The sequence below is a fragment of the Crocodylus siamensis genome, chromosome 15 (assembly GCF_052110815.1).
Source record: "Crocodylus siamensis isolate JL-2025a chromosome 15, ASM5211081v1, whole genome shotgun sequence".
In the NCBI taxonomy this organism is placed as follows: domain Eukaryota; kingdom Metazoa; phylum Chordata; order Crocodylia; family Crocodylidae; genus Crocodylus; species Crocodylus siamensis.
In genome coordinates this window covers 45,824,489-45,842,106 of record NC_143409.1, presented here as the reverse complement: position 1 = coordinate 45,842,106, position 17,618 = coordinate 45,824,489, and the positions used below count along the sequence as shown (strand labels likewise).

The window sequence follows — 17,618 nt, the reverse complement described above, 5'->3', positions numbered from 1 at the left end:
GCTGTACTGGTCTAAGGACATAGCAGACAAGGTTCTGTGGGTAAATCCAAAATCTTTTATTAGGCCCATTAATAAAAGTTGGTCTAATAAAAAGATATCAGATTTACCCAAATAACCTTGTCTTCTAGTTTCCAAGACACTTATGTCAGGAAAGGTTTCTCAGCAGTGGGATGGAATTTCTGATCAAAATGAGAAGCCAAGGGCATTATCCTGTTTCACTTTGTGGACCAAAAAGATAGTTTTCCAGCCATGTGATTGCCCTTCTGTACACTTAAACACAGTTGGCAACTCTATTCCCCATGCAGTGTGGACACAGAAGCATTCAGACTGCTGTTGAGCACACACAGTTGGCACAGTGCACTGACTGGGTGGTTAGGTGGCTCTACACATATACCTGAGCATGAGTCCTGAAAAACCTGGGAAGATTCATATTTTAGCTAAGTGATTAGGCCATATACCTAGGATGCAAGAGACCCAAGTTCTAGGTACCCCCAAACTTACAGGGTATCTGAATCTGAATTTATTTGTATTCCAGACTTAGTGGTCTAACCATCAGATTGCTGGTTCATTACCCAACAATTTCTCCAGTGCTTCTTTTGAAGCTGGGCCACTTTACCTTGCATTTTAATATGTATTAGCTGGAAGAGGTGAAGTTTCTTCCCTATCCAAGCCAGCACACTAGGCCCTCTCCTGAGAACATAATCCAGCAAACTACATGATGCAGTTTTTGACATAGTTGCTTCCTCCTGGAGCAACATATCTCTCTGGCTAGGGACAGACATTACACATGAACCAGTTTAAGTGATCAGAAATGGGTTTAAACCTGTAACAGAACATAAGTTCAGCACACATAAACCAGTTTCAAAACGGCTGAAACTGGTTTAAGATAAACCTGTTGAATGTCGTATCAGACTTAACTGATTTGTGTCAAACTGTTTTTTGCGATGTCTGTCCCAGACCCCTTCGTGGTTTAAGTCAAACCAGAGTCCCCCAACATTCCAGATGCTTTGCAGCCCTCGGCATGTGGTATGCTAGCTAATGCTGAGTGTGTGTGTGTGTGTGTGTCCGTCCGTTTTCACTGGGACAGGCAGACAGGACAAAGGCAGACAAGATAGTGACAACTTAGGGCTTTTTGGAGCTAATTAGCAGGTCAGATGGTAATGTCTGTCTGTTCCTTCCTTGGAAAAAAACTGTTTAAGAAGAGCTTGAACTAATAAGAGAGGCTTTTGTTTTGCTGATGGGCTGATAACACTGGTTGTATCAGCGCCTTGCCGGTTTACAGCCCTATCAGGTTTGTAGACAGGGAAAGGGAGAATGAAAAGCTCAGTATCCTCGACAGATGCATGCACTGCACACACATCCTTTACCTCAGAGTGCTGGCTGGGGGGTGGGGGCTGGCAACACTCCTGCCTCTTGAGCAGCAAGGTGGGGGCTTAAACCCCTCCCTAATCAGGACATCTTGCCAGGGCCTGGCCATGCTGCCCCTCAGCTCAGCACTGTGGAAGGGAAAGGAGCAGAGCCACTGCAGCTAGAATGAAAAGGGAATGTCTCTCCACCTCCAAATTGGTTCAAGTTTTGCAGGTTACACTAATCTGCAAAGATTGAATAAATTCAGGCTCAGGCTTTTTGTACGTCTGTCCCTAGCCTTTGTCTTGGCTCCCCAGGGGAACAGCTGCAGAAGGAGTGCTGGAGAAGAAACTCAGGTGTGTCTAACCTATAGCATTGTGGTTAGAGCATTGTACAGGACATTATAGTAGATGTAAGTTCAAACCCTCTCTGGGTGCAAAGCAGGCCTAGAACTGTGGTATCCTGACTTTGTGCATTCCCTAAGAATAAAACACATAAGGGTGCTCTAACACCTGCTTGTCATGGATTTGTCTGCATGGAATTTGTGACTTACACTTGTCCAGCATAAACATGTATGGAGCCTGGCCAGTGTATAGCCTACTGAGTCTGTGCTCAGGAGCTGTATGGATGCTAACAGGTCTCTGCACAGATGATAGGATTGCAAACTGTACATAAGGTGCCAAAAATGGCAGGTATGCAGCTAGAAAACTGCCATTTGAGCACATAAAAAGAAATAGGCTTCTGCCCCAAGTATATTTAGCATTAACTTGGGTGTCCTGGCCAAGCACACTCACTCTTGTGAGTAGAGGCAATAGGCAAACCAGTGGATCTTCCACCTCCCTAACCAACATGAGCAGGGTCATAGTTCATTATTGCTCCAGGCCAGCTGTAACATACTCCCCATACCAGGAGCATGCAGGGAAGAAAATGTAATTCAGAGGAGTGCTTCTGAGGCCTATGCTTCCTGGACTGCTCCTGGTATGGAGCAGTTTGCACATCACGTTTTGTTTAGGGCTGACCCCGAAGTTCATCAAAGCCGGTGGGGTTATTTACACAAAATATTGTTTGTGGACTGTATTCAGATTTGAAAAGGTACTTGTGCACTGAAAGATGTGGTTAGCACCTAGTGGGAGTTTCAGAAAGCACCTACACTCTGCCTGAACACCTTTGAAATCTAGTCTGTGAGGCCCCATTTCCACTGGCATTGAAGGGTGTTTGAGCTCATGACTTTTTTTCAGCTGCCTTATCAGACCCTGCTGTGCATGATATGACTGCAGAGTTTGGCCTTTAGGCAAGTATTGGTTCAGTTTTGCTGTCGTCGGCCCCAAGCCTGACTTTTACACTTGATTTAAGGCTGTTTTTGCTGAGAGATGCATGGATGCTATTCTTGTCTGGGGAGGGAGAGGTTTCCAATTCGCACCCACCCAAGGGGGACCACATCTAATTTGCATCCAATCTCTGTTTCCCTTAGCGGAGGAGATTGCAATCAGCTGGCCCCGAATAACTGCCTTTGCAGAGTCGCACAGGAGAAGAGGACTGGTCTCTGGTAAGTCACTGTGAGAAAGGAAGTCTGAGACTGTAGAGTTTGCATTGTTTTGCTCTCCCTTCACCTCTGTGGTTGGGACCCATGCTGTAGTGTATAGTGGGTAGAAACGAACGTCGCTTGCTATAGTGTATAGTGGGTAGAAACGAATGTCACTTGATGTTGCATTTCTGCCACAAAAAATTTGTTATGGAAGGACAGATAGTGAGCAAATAGACATCCTGACCCTTTGTTTGGCCACATCAATTGTAGCAACAACAGACAGTGTAAAATACTGCTGCGTTACTACGGCAGGCATCTGTGGTTTGTGGTGGGAGAGTGTGAGCTGCTTGGAGCGGCCCACAGTCTCCAGCCATTCTGTGCAGATGCTCTGGGGACTTTAGGGGCCTGATCCTGCATGCTTCAAGTATTTCCAAGCAAGATCGGGCCCCCCAAGCCCTGGAAGTGCTTGCCCAACTTTTCCTTCTTACAGAGACATGCCCTAGGGAAACTTGGGGCAATTCACTGTAAATTGGGAAAGCTGGTGTCCCCTGCTTATGGAGAACCTCCCAGGGCAATCCCTCGCAGGTCCCAATGTGAAATCACAGTACCCAGGGAATCCCTAGAGCCCTGTGCCTCCACACAAGGTCTCGTGTTGGGTCCCCAGCCAATCTGTGCTTCATGCAAAGGGATGGGTGAGTGCAGGCCCCGGTTGGCGACAGGTGCCAGGACTTCCGCAGAGCTCACGTCACCCTGCTCTGTGACCCATGGTGACCTGTGACTGCTTAAGGCACAGGCTGGCATGGGGCAGTGAGGGGCACAGGGAATCCATGAATAAGGGGAACACATTCCCATTGTCCCACATCAGGTAGCATGTGTTTCACCCAGTAAAGCACATCAGTTGTGGTGGGATGTGTCTTCATTTGGAAGTGAAAGAAAACAAAAAATGTACAAATGTCCTTTTTAACCTTTGTAACAGGGGCATGGGGACTTTTCTGGTTAAAATTGCAATGGCTTTGCTCCACTTTATAGAAGCATGCAGATGTAACACCTCATAGCAGTATTATGTGGTATTGATATAGTTGTCACATCTGTCTATATCCACAGACTTATAGGAGCTCAGCTCAGCAAATCACATTTTTGTGGCTCTCCCGATGCTACTGTCTTATGTCAAGACAGAGTAGCACAGGCATGGCAAAAGCCCTCTCTACCCCACCATCCATCCATTTGCAGAACTGGGACCTAAATGGGATTTGCTGAGCTGCTGAAGGCAAATCAGGCATCAAACTGCAGATTGTAAAGAAAAGGGAGAGGAAGAAGGAAAATGTTTTTAGATAAATTTTAATTACACACAGACTAATATGCAGAGGTTGCTGGGCAATGATTTTACTTATGCTACTCACCTTTAATTGTTTACAAATTTAGGGCTGAGATTTATCAGCAATTCTGGGTGCTTTATGCTATTCCAGGGATACAGATCAGCATTTGTGACAGGTAGGGGGTGCACATGCACCCGAGCTTGGTGGTGCACCCCCTGCAAAAAGGTGCTGCAGACACTGCCGGCAGCATCTGCGGGAGGTCGCCAACCACTGGTCAGGACTCGCCACCCTCCCCCCCCCACTGCCAACAGCGCCATGGCTGCCTGTGGGAGCTCTCTGCGCGCTGCCGCCACCTGCAGGAGCTTGCCATGCCCCCCCAGCCTCCAGGCGCATGCGGTGTTCATGCAGATCAGTCATAAACCTGGGTTAATGACTAGTTAAGCCAAGTTAGGACTGCACTGCCTTGACCATAAGCCAGAATGCATTGGGGATCCTGGCCCTTAGTGTTCCAGAAACTGCATTTGAAATACTTGATGCAAACACATGACATTAATGCAGCCCAGGTCTGAGGAGCTACTAAGTGAAAATGTCCCCTTCTGCAACAGCCCTGCTGCTTGGGTGTGTCACGCTCAGAGCTCCTGACTTTATTGACTAAGATAAGTTCTCCCTGCTATTAATCACAGCTAGCCTTGCAGAACCAACGTAGTTGCAACTGTTTTATCTCTCCCCTCCCCAACAACTAGAAACTAAATTCAATTATAAACAAAATTCTGATGATAGAAACATTATTATTGGCAATGTATGAGCCAACCCCCTCTTCCCCCCAGTCCCCACCCACTCCCCAAACAGCTTGACATTTTGACTCAAGGCTCAGTTTACACAGATAGTACTTAGAAAAAAAACCGCTATAATGTAATTAGATGCAGCATGGAGAGTAGCATACTTAGGAGCAAAGTCCTTGCCTTTTTCATGCCTCTCTTTCCCCTCTCAGCACATGTTTGTGTTATGTATTAAAACTAAGCTTTTGGGGGCAAGTCTCTTACTAGATGTTTGTGCAGCACCCAGTATAACAGTGCTCAGAATTCATCTGGTACACTTTGGTGCCATGATAATGCTACCATGAACTGTAAACTGATTGCATCTGAAAAAAGGGTGGCACGAAAACATGATCCACGTCAGGTCTGTTTCTACTAATCACATAAACTGTTGTAGCATGAAGCTGTCAAAAATCAAGAAGTGCCTTAAGTGAAGGTTGAACATTCAGCATATGTTCTACACTTTTGTGCACAAGCATTGCAATACAGTTTCCAGTTTCATGATTGCATGCTTTCTTGCTGATTGCCATGAAACATCTCATTTTTTGATACCCCTGGCACTTTTGGCTATGTCAGAAAGTTAGGAATATAGGATGGGAAGGGGCACCTTGAGTCACTGCAGGCAGCGGTGTCATCATCCCTTTCATAAACTTGTCCAGATTCCTATTCACACTTGTTACTTTTTCTTGCCCCTGCTACTGCTTTTGGGAAGCTGTTCCTTCTTACTCTTTCATATGTGATGTTTTCACATATGTGCTAGGCAGAGTGTGCCATTTTGCAAGGTCATCAATATGCAAAATGAAGTGTTTGTTTTGGAATATGTGTAGCTCCATTCAGCTGACACATTATGCTCTAAAATTTTCTCACAGTTTCCCACTGAATCACAGCATCTTCTTCACCCAAATTCCTCAAAAGTGCTCAAGGCTGAAATAATTCTTAAAATAACCTAGTACAGTAACATGACTCACCTAGAAATGAATATTCTGTAGCATCATAAATACCTCTTTCTTAGCTTTCAGTGGGGCCTGAACAAACTCCCTCACCTGAAAGCACGTCTGCAACTCGTGGCACTGATGTGCCAGATCCCCAACTGGTACACATCACTATAGTTCTGCTGAAGCCAAACTTGAATATGAAGACAGATGGCGCCATGCCAGTTTACACCAGCTGAAGATCTGACACTGTTTCTACAAGCTGTTATTTCTCCTTTGTTCATAGATAAGTTTGGTGGAAGGGTGCATGCAAGCATTCACATCCTTCTCACTGAGCTTCTTGTTTGGTTTCCTGTATTCCTCGCTGAAATGAAATGCGTGTGTGACTGGCTGACCTAACCCACCTAACTAAAGCTCCTCTTCCAAAGGAGTTTTCTGCCGGAGGCTTTGTTGGGCAGATCTGCGCCCCAGGCAGCCATGTGATGCCCTGTGCAATGCTGTCTGCTGCAGTGCCCATGGCAGTGGTGCAACCAGCCACTGCTGCAGTCACAGCTATTTTTGCATCCCTCTGCAAAGGCAGCTTGGTGCACAGGGCAGCTGCCCCATTCGTTCCCTTCCCTTCCCACCCCCAAGCTACACTGCTGGTTTCTGTCCCTTGTCCATCTTCTCAGTCCAGTCTGTACACAAAAACCACTTTTTCCTGTGAGTTTGTCTTCTAAATCAAATCATAGCCTTTGATCTCACTTTAGCAAGATGCAGCATGGGTCAGTTTTTGGCACCATTTACTGGGCCTTATCCATGCCAATGCAAACATGCCTTTCTCCTTTTTGGCTATTTTTTTCCTTCTTAATTCTGTATATACTTTGACTTGTATTATCACTGTAGCTTTTTCTGTACATCCATCATGATTAAAATCTATTTGTATCTCACTAGCGCCTAGAAGTCCTAACCAAGATCATAGCCTCATTGTGCTGGGTACCGCACAAACACACTCCCTGACCTGAACGGCTTACAATATAAATAGACAAAATACTTAGGCAGGCTGATTATCTGCTTTTCACAGAAGAGGAAGTGATGTCCGATTGATATAGTAACTTGCCCAGGGACACAAAGCATCTGTGCGGTAGGGGTGGCAATCAATCCCAGATTTCTTAAAGGCTAGGACTTCGCCTTAACTTCAAGGCCAGCCTGTTTCCCTCTCACACTTTTTTTTCTCTAGTTCCACTACTTTCTCTTCACACCAAAATAGTTCTGAGGGGTTTTTTAAGGAAAATTTCTCGTGTCCCAAGTCAAATCAGCCAAATCGATTCCAAATCCATGAGTCATTCAAGAACCATATGTGGCCCTGCTCCTCCACCCCTGCTTGGGGTTTCAGATTCTTTCAAATCCTTTGGCGGGCATCCTATGTGCAGACCCAAGCCCAGAGGCTTGGGGTTCAGATGCCCCCGAGTTTCACTTGCCTTCAGCCATATGGCCACAGGAGCAAGTTGGAAGGAGTCTCCCATGTCCACAAAGTCAGGGTATAGCTAAAATCTTTCCACTGGGAGTGAAAGTGAGAAGCTTACTATGCATTACCTCGGTCAGGGTACTATCCCCTGCCACGTTTGGGGGTTTCCCCAGCCAGTAGGAAAACTACCTTGGTGGACATGGTATCTCCCCTGCCTCCCCAAAATAGTATTCCTCTGTGTGTGGATAGTCCTGGAGGCTTAGCTTGGTCTCTGTGCCATTTACAATCCTACCTCTCAGACTCTGCCTGCACTACACCCCTAATTGAATTTGCAAATGCTCAGTGATGTGGTTGGTGTGTGCGCTCTCAGAAGGCAGTGAATGCTCAGTGGTAACCATGGCAGCTACAATGTGTCATCCTTGCCAGAGGTCTCAGCTGGCACCTGGTTCTCTCTCTCTACCAGCTCAGCCTGCTTCTTTATTGCAGTGCAGATGGGCCACCCTAGCAGTGGCTGTCATTGTGCTGATTGCTTCTCCTTTCCCATTTTGAGAACCTTATCTGCCCCTATGCAGGGAGTCAGCAAAACCGAGCGATCCCTCCCGTGCAGCATACCAGTGACATGCTTCTTTCTTAACATGGGTGGATTTTGCTCTGTAGGGATAATGTTTGACATCCAGTTTAGTCTGTTATGATAATAGGTATCCCTGGGGCTGCTGTGAAACCAAAGCCAGTTAGTGGCATGTTTTAACTAATTTGGGGGTTAACTGGTTCTCTGTGCTGGTGAATAATGAGAGCACAATCTGCTTTACTTCTGAGTTTGAGACCCCAGTGTGCTGGGAACTGCACATACACAGAGTAAGAGACACTGTGTACCTCGGGAATGTAAGGTATGTCAGTGCTGCATGCTGCCATGTAACATAGACATTCCTGATTTAGCCTAATTACCAGAAGCAGTTTAGGTAGAGCAGTGAACAGCTCAGCACAGGCTAATTTAGCCTACTTGGTACAGTGAATTAGTCTGTGCTGAGTTTTGCTGCAGATTACTTCCAGCATCCAAGCTTTTTCAGAGGTCTGTAAGCTACGTTGCCACCTCCAGCGCAGACATATCTTTACAGCGTGAGTAGACAAAGGATGGGAGGGCCAACAGATCAAGTGACTTGCAGTAGGGTCACAGACCTAGAAATAGACCACAAGAGTCCTGACTTCAGGTGACATGCCCTTTGCACCAAATCACTGCCCCGCAATAATGAATGATGTTGTTTGTCATCAATTTGAGTTCCTGTCTCATTCTCATTAAAGTTACCGGTGCTATTTTGGCATTAACTTCAATGAAAGTCATGTTATGGCTGTGGACATGACCCTGCAAACTCTTATACCTGTTCTTCATTTCAGCAGGAAGCATGTGTTTGCAAGATTGAGGTCGATATGTATATGTGAGAATATTACTCACTATTGGCTGGTTTCAACTTCAGAACATACCATATTTCTGTAAACTTCTCCAGCTCAAGCATTAGCAGCCTCTGGGTTTGGTTTTTATTTTCAAACTGAGAAGAGTTTTAATCCTGGCTGTGCCATTGTGTGTTTTATTATGAAGAAGTAACAGGTTTTTTTACGTGTCAGATTGCAACCAATGTCCTATTAATAAGACTTATTTTGATCCATCTTGTAACTCAAAAAATAAAACCTTTTCCTTTCATACATTTCAGGTTAATACCCTTTAACAATTAGTGGATTCCTGAAATAGTTCATTGCTTTGAGTAAGCACTTACTGAGAGGAAAAGACCTAAACTGGCTCCTTTTTGAAATTTTTGGAAAATGTCTCAGGTTTGTGGACAACAAAATCACACTGCACCAGTAAGGCTGGATGGAAAACAATAAAAAGGGGAAGATTTCAGCAGACTGGAAATTGTCTATCATTCCGGTCTCTTTTACAACAGTCCCTTCCTGTAGAATTTTCCTGTTAAAAAGACTGATTGTAAATTTAACACAATGGAGGGACTGCTACCTGGGTGTAATTTGACTTATTTTAGTCCAACTCCATAATGTCTACACTTTCAAAAATAAAATCTTATGCATTACTAAGAAAAAATTTGGACAGTCAAAGACAAAATGGGAACCTGTTGGGAGATATTTTTTAGGGATTTATTTTGATAAACGTGCATTTGAGAGACCCCACTCAATTTGTTCTTGGGCCCTGTAAGGGGGTAACTGGGTGTTGCTTAGGCTTGTTTGGTTCAAGAAGGGATGAAGCTAGATCATAATAACTAGAACTGGGCAAATTTTTTCAAGTAAATGGTTCATTTGCCAAAAAAATGCAGTTTCGCTAATCACAAAGATGGGTCAAAAGGAGGAAAAAGTATTCTGAAAAACTGAAGCATTTCACTTCAACATGTTCTAGGTGAAAGGCTCTGACTTTTCATTTTAAAATGACTTTTCAGAACCAAATTAAGATAAATTGATTTTTTTTAAATAAAAAGGGGAAACAAAGCCCTCTATTTTTGATTGAACAAAATATTTGTTTGGCCTATAATGAAAACTTTCTCGGGATTTGATTTCAGCAAGTAAACTGAAACTTTAACTTGAGATCAGCCCAAAGCAATGTTTTTTTTCAGTTCAGCCACCAAACCAAAACAAATCATTTGCCCAGTTGTGGTCATAATGATTCCTTCTGTCTCTAAACATATTAATATTTCATATGAAGTCAGTGGGATTGTTTGCAGCATAAGGTACTACTTGGCCTGAATAATGCTTTAAAATTTGGATCTTTGCTTATTTCAGCGCTGGTAGCCATGCACATTACTGGTCACTAAAGCAAGACCTGAATCTCTGAAAGAGGGGGAAGTGGTGGGTGGAGATTCCCAGTGGGGCAGTTTGGGATCCGTGGAGCAGTCTGGTAAAGCCAGCTCCTGATTTTTCAGTCTTATTGATGGGTTTTTGAATATGTGACAGACACTCTCCAATTCCCTTCTCCAAAGTTTCCTTTCCCAGACCCAGGGAGTTACTGGATTCTCTCGTTGTTCCAGCAGATGATGGGATGGTGAGTGAAAATGAGGAGGAAGATGCTCAGCAGGGAGACCTTGAGAAGGTGGAAGCCCAAGGGACATTGCCAGGCAAATCCAAGGGGAGCGCTCCCCAGAGTACTGATGTTGTGAAGGCCACTGAGAGCCCAGTCAAGTCAGAAGGGCAGCCGAAGAAGCCCCCTGGTAAGAAACAGAACAAATCTGCTCACCGCGGCTTCAAAAAGTTCCACCAGAGGAGTCTGCTAGGGCATAATCGTTGCCATGACTGTGGCAAGAGCCTGGGCTTCGGCTCATCCTTCAACAAGCGGCTGCGTAGCACAGAAAAGCCCTACAAGTGCAATGAGTGTGGCAAATGCTTCCGGCTCAGCTCCACCCTCATCACTCACCAGCGCCGGCATGCTGGGGACAAGCCGTACAAGTGCGCTGACTGTGGCAAGAGCTTCAGTGTCGGCTCAGCCTTCATCCAGCACCAGCGCGTCCATGCTGGCAGCGTCAAGCCCTGCCAGTGCAACATCTGTGGCAAGAGCTTCAGCACCAGCACCAGCCTGGTCAAGCACCAGAAGCTGCACCTGGAGGAGAAGCCCTACAAGTGTGATGAGTGCGGCAAAGGTTTCAACTGGAACTCGCACTTGGAGCGGCACCGGCGCATCCATACGGGTGAAAAGCCATACACCTGCCCTGAGTGTGGGAAGAGCTTCAGCTGGAGCTCGCACCTGGACCGGCACCGTCGCACCCACACGGGTGGGGAGAAGGCCTGCAAGTGCACTGACTGCGGACGCTGCTTCGCTCCCCGTAGCACAGATAGTGCCAGACCCCAGCGTGGGGTAGGAACAGGCACAGAGAAACCCTACCAGTGTTCTGAATGTGGTCGGGGTTTCAACAAAAGTGCGACACTGGCCAAGCACCAGCGTGTGCATGCCACTGAGAAGCCCTACAAATGTGACCAGTGCGGCAAGAGCTTTGGGCTGAGCGCCTCACTGCTGCAGCACCAGCGCAGCCATGCAGCTGGCAAGCCCTACCAGTGCAGTGATTGTGGCAAGAGCTTTGCCTGGAGTTCCCATTTGGACCGACACCGGCGTATCCACATGGGGGAGAAGCCTTTCCGCTGTGAGGACTGTGGCAAGAGTTTCTCCCAGAGCTCGCACTTGGAGCGGCACCAGCGGGTGCACCTGGGCTCAGAGCAGCCCTGCCAGTGCACTGACTGCGGGAAAAGCTTCTTGGCCAGTGCTAAGCGCCGTCGGCTGCTGACTGGGGAGCGCCCCTGCAAGTGCACTGACTGTGGGAAGAGCTTCCTGTGGAGCTCCCGAGCCAGGCCCCCCCCTGCAACAGAAAGGACCCACAAGTGCACAGAGTGCGGGAAGAGCTTCACCTACCGGGCAGAGAACGTCAAGCACCAAGGCACTCAGACCGGTGAGAAGCCTTACACGTGCCCCGAGTGTGGGAAGAGCTTTGGGCAGAACTCGGCACTGGTGAAGCACCGGCGCATGCACACTGGCGAGAAACCCTACAAGTGCGGGGACTGCGGGAAGAGCTTTAGCGTCCGCTCCAACCTCATCAAACACCAGCGCACACACCTGGGCGAGAAGCCCTACAAGTGTCCTGATTGTGGCAAAGGCTTCATCCAGAAGTCAGACCTGACCAAGCACCGGCGCATGCACACTGGGGAGAAGCCGTACAAGTGCAATGTCTGCGGGAAGTGCTTCAGTGTCAGCTCCAACCTCATCAAGCACCAGCGCATCCACCTGGGCGAGAAGCCCTACCAGTGCACTGACTGCGGGAAGAGCTTCATCCAGCGCTCGGAGCTGACCATCCACCAACGCGTCCACACTGGGGAGAAGCCCTACAAGTGCCCTGAGTGTGGGAAGTGCTTCAGCCGCAGCTCCCACCTTAACCGGCATCAGCGCACACACTCTGGGGACAAGCCCTCACTCCTCTCCACTGCCAAATCCAGTGCCAGCAACCCCCTCCAGGCCTCCTCAGCCTTCTCCTCTGCTGCCAGCTCTTTCTCCTCTCCATTGGGTGCCTCTTCCGCCCCCATCCCATCCCTGCCCTCCTTCCCCTCCTCCCCCTCACCCCTCCCCATCCCATCCCTCTCCACCACCCCACTGGATCTGCCCTGGGCCCTTTCCTTCCCATCTCGTGCCTTCCCTCACCCTTCCTTCCCTTCTCCCACTCCCTCTGGAGCCCAGGCCTCATCCCTGATAAACTAACAGATCCCCATTGCTTCCCCCTGGACCCTCCTCTTTCCTCCTACATCTTGCCTCTATCACTCTTCCCTATTCCTGAATGGCCTGCCTCTTCCCTCCTGTCTGCCGCTGCCCACTCTTTCCCTTCTTCTTACCCTTCCCCCTCCCAGCACTGTATACTTGGTGCCCTACTCCCCTGCTCTCTCTGTTCCCCATTCTTTGAAGTTCACATCATCCACTTCTTCTCGATTCTTTCTGCCCTAGAATGCACCTGGTCCTCTCTCATCCTTGGTATTTCCAGGCTCTGTGGTGGCAGTCCCCTCCTGTACTAACGCATCTTGATTCCTTTCCCTAACATCCTTATTGAAATTGCAGTGCTGAACCAGCTTCCCTGATTCTTCCTTGACCTGCAGCCAGCAACCTTCCTGACCCTTCTTGGACTGCAAGTTCCCATTCACCAGTTGCCATGTCACCTCCCCTCTTTCCTCCCACCCTGACATTTATCCCATGTTTTCCAATCTATGTCAAGCTCTCAGCTGCTTTTTCATTTTATTAACCTTTCTGGTCTTCAGTTCCACTGAGACATTCACCCTTAAGTTATTTCTTAGCTATATCATCATGCCTTGGCTTATATTCTGATGCTCCAGGGCATTTCTGGAGAGTCTTCTGATGATATGTTTCCTTCACTTCAGGTTAATCTCCTCTTCATCTTGGTATGCCATCTTCTTGGCCAAACTCTGGCTGCCTGTCCATCCATCCATCCTTGGTTTAGGTACCATGGAGTTCCAATCTCTTCTTGCTGATTATTGCCTAAAGTGAGATTGATAACACTGAAAGTGATTTGTGAACATTTTCATATGTAAGAGGGCCAAGTTCTAGTCTTCTCCCACGTTACATCATACTGCTCTATGTTGTGCCTATTATTACTGTTAATGTTGTTGTTGTTGTTCAGTTTTGGTCCCCACACCTCCAAAAGGATGATCAGTGTGGATGGTCAGGGCTATGGAATGGGTTCCATGTGAGGAGATACTAAGTAGGCTAGGATGTATTAGCTTAGAAAAGAGATGCTTGAGGGGGGATGTGATAGATGTCTCCAAAATATTAGATGGGGCAGAGAAAGTAAAAAGGGATTTATTATATATGATCTCTCAAAATATGGGAACTAAGGGATATAAAAATAAACTATTAGATAATAGGTTTAAAATTAACAAAAGGAAGCTATTTTTCACACAGTGGGGAATTGACTGGTGGAACTCATTGCTGCAAGATGGTGTATAGATTAACCCAGTTCAAAAGGAGACTGGATACATTCTTGGAGAAAAGGCCCATCGGTTGGTATTGAACATGGCGCACAGGATGCAGGCTCTGAATAAGAATGTCCTAAACCTCTGAATGCAGAAAAGAGTAGAAGATTCTGACTATGCCCTGTTCACTCAGCATCCACACTCTCCCATTGTGTGAATCAGGATACTGAGCTTGTAAGTGGCATTTCTTATGTTCAGAAAGACATCAGATATTTTTAATGAAAATATTTTTGACAAAAATGTTCCGTTTCAAAAATTAACATATTTGTGAAACCATTTTCCTTTTCTTTTCTTTTCTTTTTTCCAGAATCTTTGCATAAACTTGAGCCTTTTAGGGGTTTTTTTGTGTGTATTTTTTACCTTTTCACTTGCTTTTTGCTAGTAAAGTACAGGAACAGCTTACCCAGAGAGGTGGTGGAATCTCCATCCTTGCAGGTTTTTCAGACCTGGCTAGACAAAGCCTTAGGTGGGATGATATAGTTGGGGGCAGTCCTGCTTTGAGCAGGAGTTTGGACTGGATCATAGTTTCTCAACCTGTGGTACGTGTACCCCTGGGGGTACGCGAGACCCAGACAGGGTATGCAGATACCCCAACACTTTCTCTCTCTTTTCTTCTCTTGCTCCTTCCTCCTCTCAAAACTATGGCAAAACATTATTACTTTAAATTCCCCAGTAATAATTTGGCATGCCATGCTTTGTATAGCACTGGGTTCAGCCCTCCTAGCTTTGGCCAACATCACCTCCAGCACAGGTACATACTCGAGTTGTGCACCCCTGGTATAAAGGGTGGCAACCCTACCCACACCAGATCAGACATCTGTCATATCACAGCCTTATATACACAGCCCTTCCAACATATGGTCCACATTAGTCTGTAAATATAAAATCCCCTGGAAAATTGAGTGTTGGGGTACTTATTAAAATTTTCAGAAGTTAGGGGGTACTTGCTACTTAAAAGGTTGAGCAACCCTGGACTAGATGACCTCATGAGTTCCCTTCCAACCCTAATTTTCTATGATTCTGTTTTATTCACCAATTTGGATCAATCCTAGGATTGAATTATTCAAAAATAAAAATTCTAACACAACCAACATTATTGTTTTAAAATTTTAAAAAATCAATTAAAAATTCACTGTGCCCACATCTTGAGTAATTTGTGCAATACTGTTCTACACATATCAAAAGATGTAGTAGAATTGGAAAAGATTCAGAGAAGGGTAACCAAAATGATCAAAGAAATGGAGCAGATACTATACACAGATTGACTAAAAAGGCTAGGACTCTTCAGTTTGGAAAGGAGAAGGCAGAGGAAGGGATATGGTAGAGGTAAAATCATGGAAAGTGTGGACCAGGTAAACAGGGAACTGTTGTTCATCAAATCTCAGAATACTAGAACTAGGGAAAATTAGTAGGAGACAGATTTAAAACTAACAAGAGAAAGTATTTTTTTAAATGCAAAGGATAGTTAACTTGTGGAATTCATCGTCACAGGAGGTGGCAGAGCACCAGCAGGTTCAAAATGGGACTAAGTAAATGTATGGATGGCTCTATTAATGGCTATTGAACAGAACAGTTGGAGATGTTTTCTCTGGCATCCAGTCAGGGTGATTGCCGGGAGGAGGTACTGAATAGGGGATAGATCACTCTAGATATATCCAGTTCAGTCCTTTCCCAGTCTATAGCATCTACTTATTCTACTGTCAGAGACAAAATACTGGACTACTTAGACCATTGGTCTGACCCCATATGGCACCTCTTATGTCCTTAACATAACTTTCCAAAATTACAATTCTTCAAAAATAAAAAGATATTAACATTCTGGAAAAATAGAAATATAGGGAAAAGCTTTGTTTAAACAATAGAACAAAATGTTTTTGAAAAGTTCATATTTTTTAAATGAGAGGTAAAGATTTTGTGACTGGCATCTTTTATTGGGCCACGTATTTGATTGGGATGGATTTTGACAAGCTTTTGAATGCAGATACTTGAAGAGAAATGCTGTGCATTTGAAAGCTTTTCTAAATCTATCCCAGCCATACAGTTGATACAGTAAAAAATATCACCCACAAAAGTCCTTGCCTCTTACATATTTCCTGGACCATTGTGGCTACAGCATTACTCCAACACTACCACATATTTTAAAACAATGTTTTAGCCAGTTCTATTTATGTACAGTTGGAGCTGTTTATGAAAATGTTCACAAATCCAAGATGTTGCCCCAAATTTTCACACAAGTACATATTAAAAAATTCACACTGCAGCATGTAATATTCATTATTTGTAATCCATTTTATCCATTTACAGAAGTTTTAGTAATCTACCCAGGAAGCGGAAACAGCACCACATGACCTGGTGACTACTCCAAAGCACACACAAAAAAGTAATGAATAGTCAAATTATAAGGTTGGCAAAAAACCAGATGACAGACCATTGTAAACATCAACAGAACAACTTACATAAATCATTAGACCAAGTTTTCAGCTGGTATAAATTAGTGATGTTTCATGGAAGTTGATAGTGGGGTGATGTTACACGTGAGCATGTAAGGGTCAGGATTGGTTCAAGAATACCACACACACAGAAATGAGAGTTAAAATAAAAACAAGTATTTTCACAGTGAAGAGTTTTTTCAGCCTTATGGAAAGCCCCTCACTAGGCCCTGCCTTTTAATGCTCATCAGCTTTCTTGTCTGTCTTTTTGTCTATCCATCTGTGACCCTTCAACCTTCAAGTGTTCGTCCCTGCACGGCAGAATTTCTGCTCCCTGATGTCTCTCCTACTTCATCCCTCTTTCCTGCCTTCTCCATGTTTGATGGAAATTCCATTCTCTTCCATTCTTTGCTTGAAACAATCATGGACAACTTTCTCTCCTGCCCCAACTGAGCTATCTCCAGATCGCAGCAGCTCTTCCTCCTCCAGCACCTCTGGAGCCCATCCTTTCTTTTTCACTATTCCTTCGCCCATGTTCTGGCCATAACTTAACCTGAACAGTCCACTGTCAACCTCCTGACTCCTACCTCATGTTCCTTTAGTCCATGCATTTTTCTTAGCCTGCGTTTCAAATATACTTCCTCCCTCTTCTCCATCAGTACTAGGCTTCTTGACCCTGATCCAACACTCCATCCTGTTTCAACACTGACTTCCATATGTGAAGTGCTTTGCTGAACTGGTTCCCTTGTCCTCCCTTGCAAGGCTCTGAACAAGGCTGCTCCGTCCTGCAGCTCTGATCTTCACTTCACACCCCTTTGCTCCATCTGCTCTGCCTATATCCCTTTGCTCCATCTGCTCTGCCTATATCCCTCTGTCTAATCATGCCAAATGAGGCCTTCAGCTATTGGGCCAGAGTCTCAGCTAGTGCAAACTTGCATGGACAGACCTAACACCAGCTGAGGGGCTGTCCCAGTATTTCCATTATGCCCCTTACTGGAAGCTATAATAGGGAGGATGGGGAGGGGAAAGCTGAAGTAGTGGATAAAAATTAAATAAGAAACAAGACAAAATACTCAAGCTCCCATCCTGCAGACACTTAAGCATGTGTTTAACTTTGCTACCTTGAATAGTTCCACTGTAATTAGAGGGTGAATTCACAATGCATCTTGTTAATCATGTGAGTTAATGTTTGCAGGATCAGCCCTATATGAATATACCCAATAATAGTTTTAAAAAATACTGAGGAGTTAAGACTTTGTGGAAAAAAACAGATAAAAATGAAAGGTTTAGATAAAAA

The 17,618-nt window shown here is 45.4% G+C and overlaps 1 protein-coding gene across 9 annotated transcripts in view; it reads left to right on the top strand.

Moving 5' to 3' along the window:
• Positions 1–17,618, top strand: part of LOC149852523 (uncharacterized) — a 38,442-nt gene extending 20,824 nt beyond the window's left edge. For 6 of the 9 annotated variants that reach the window (XM_090029984.1, XM_090029988.1, XM_090029989.1 and 3 more), the window contains 2 exons: positions 2,819–2,893; positions 10,358–17,618. In XM_090029984.1, coding sequence (XP_089886110.1) covers positions 2,819–2,893; positions 10,358–12,612 — 2,330 coding nt within the window. In that variant the 3' untranslated portion in view covers positions 12,613–17,618. Of the gene's footprint in view, positions 1–2,818; positions 2,894–9,099; positions 9,207–10,357 lie in introns of those variants that run through there. The other 3 variants (XM_090029991.1, XM_090029990.1, XM_090029992.1) reach the window with 3 other exon arrangements.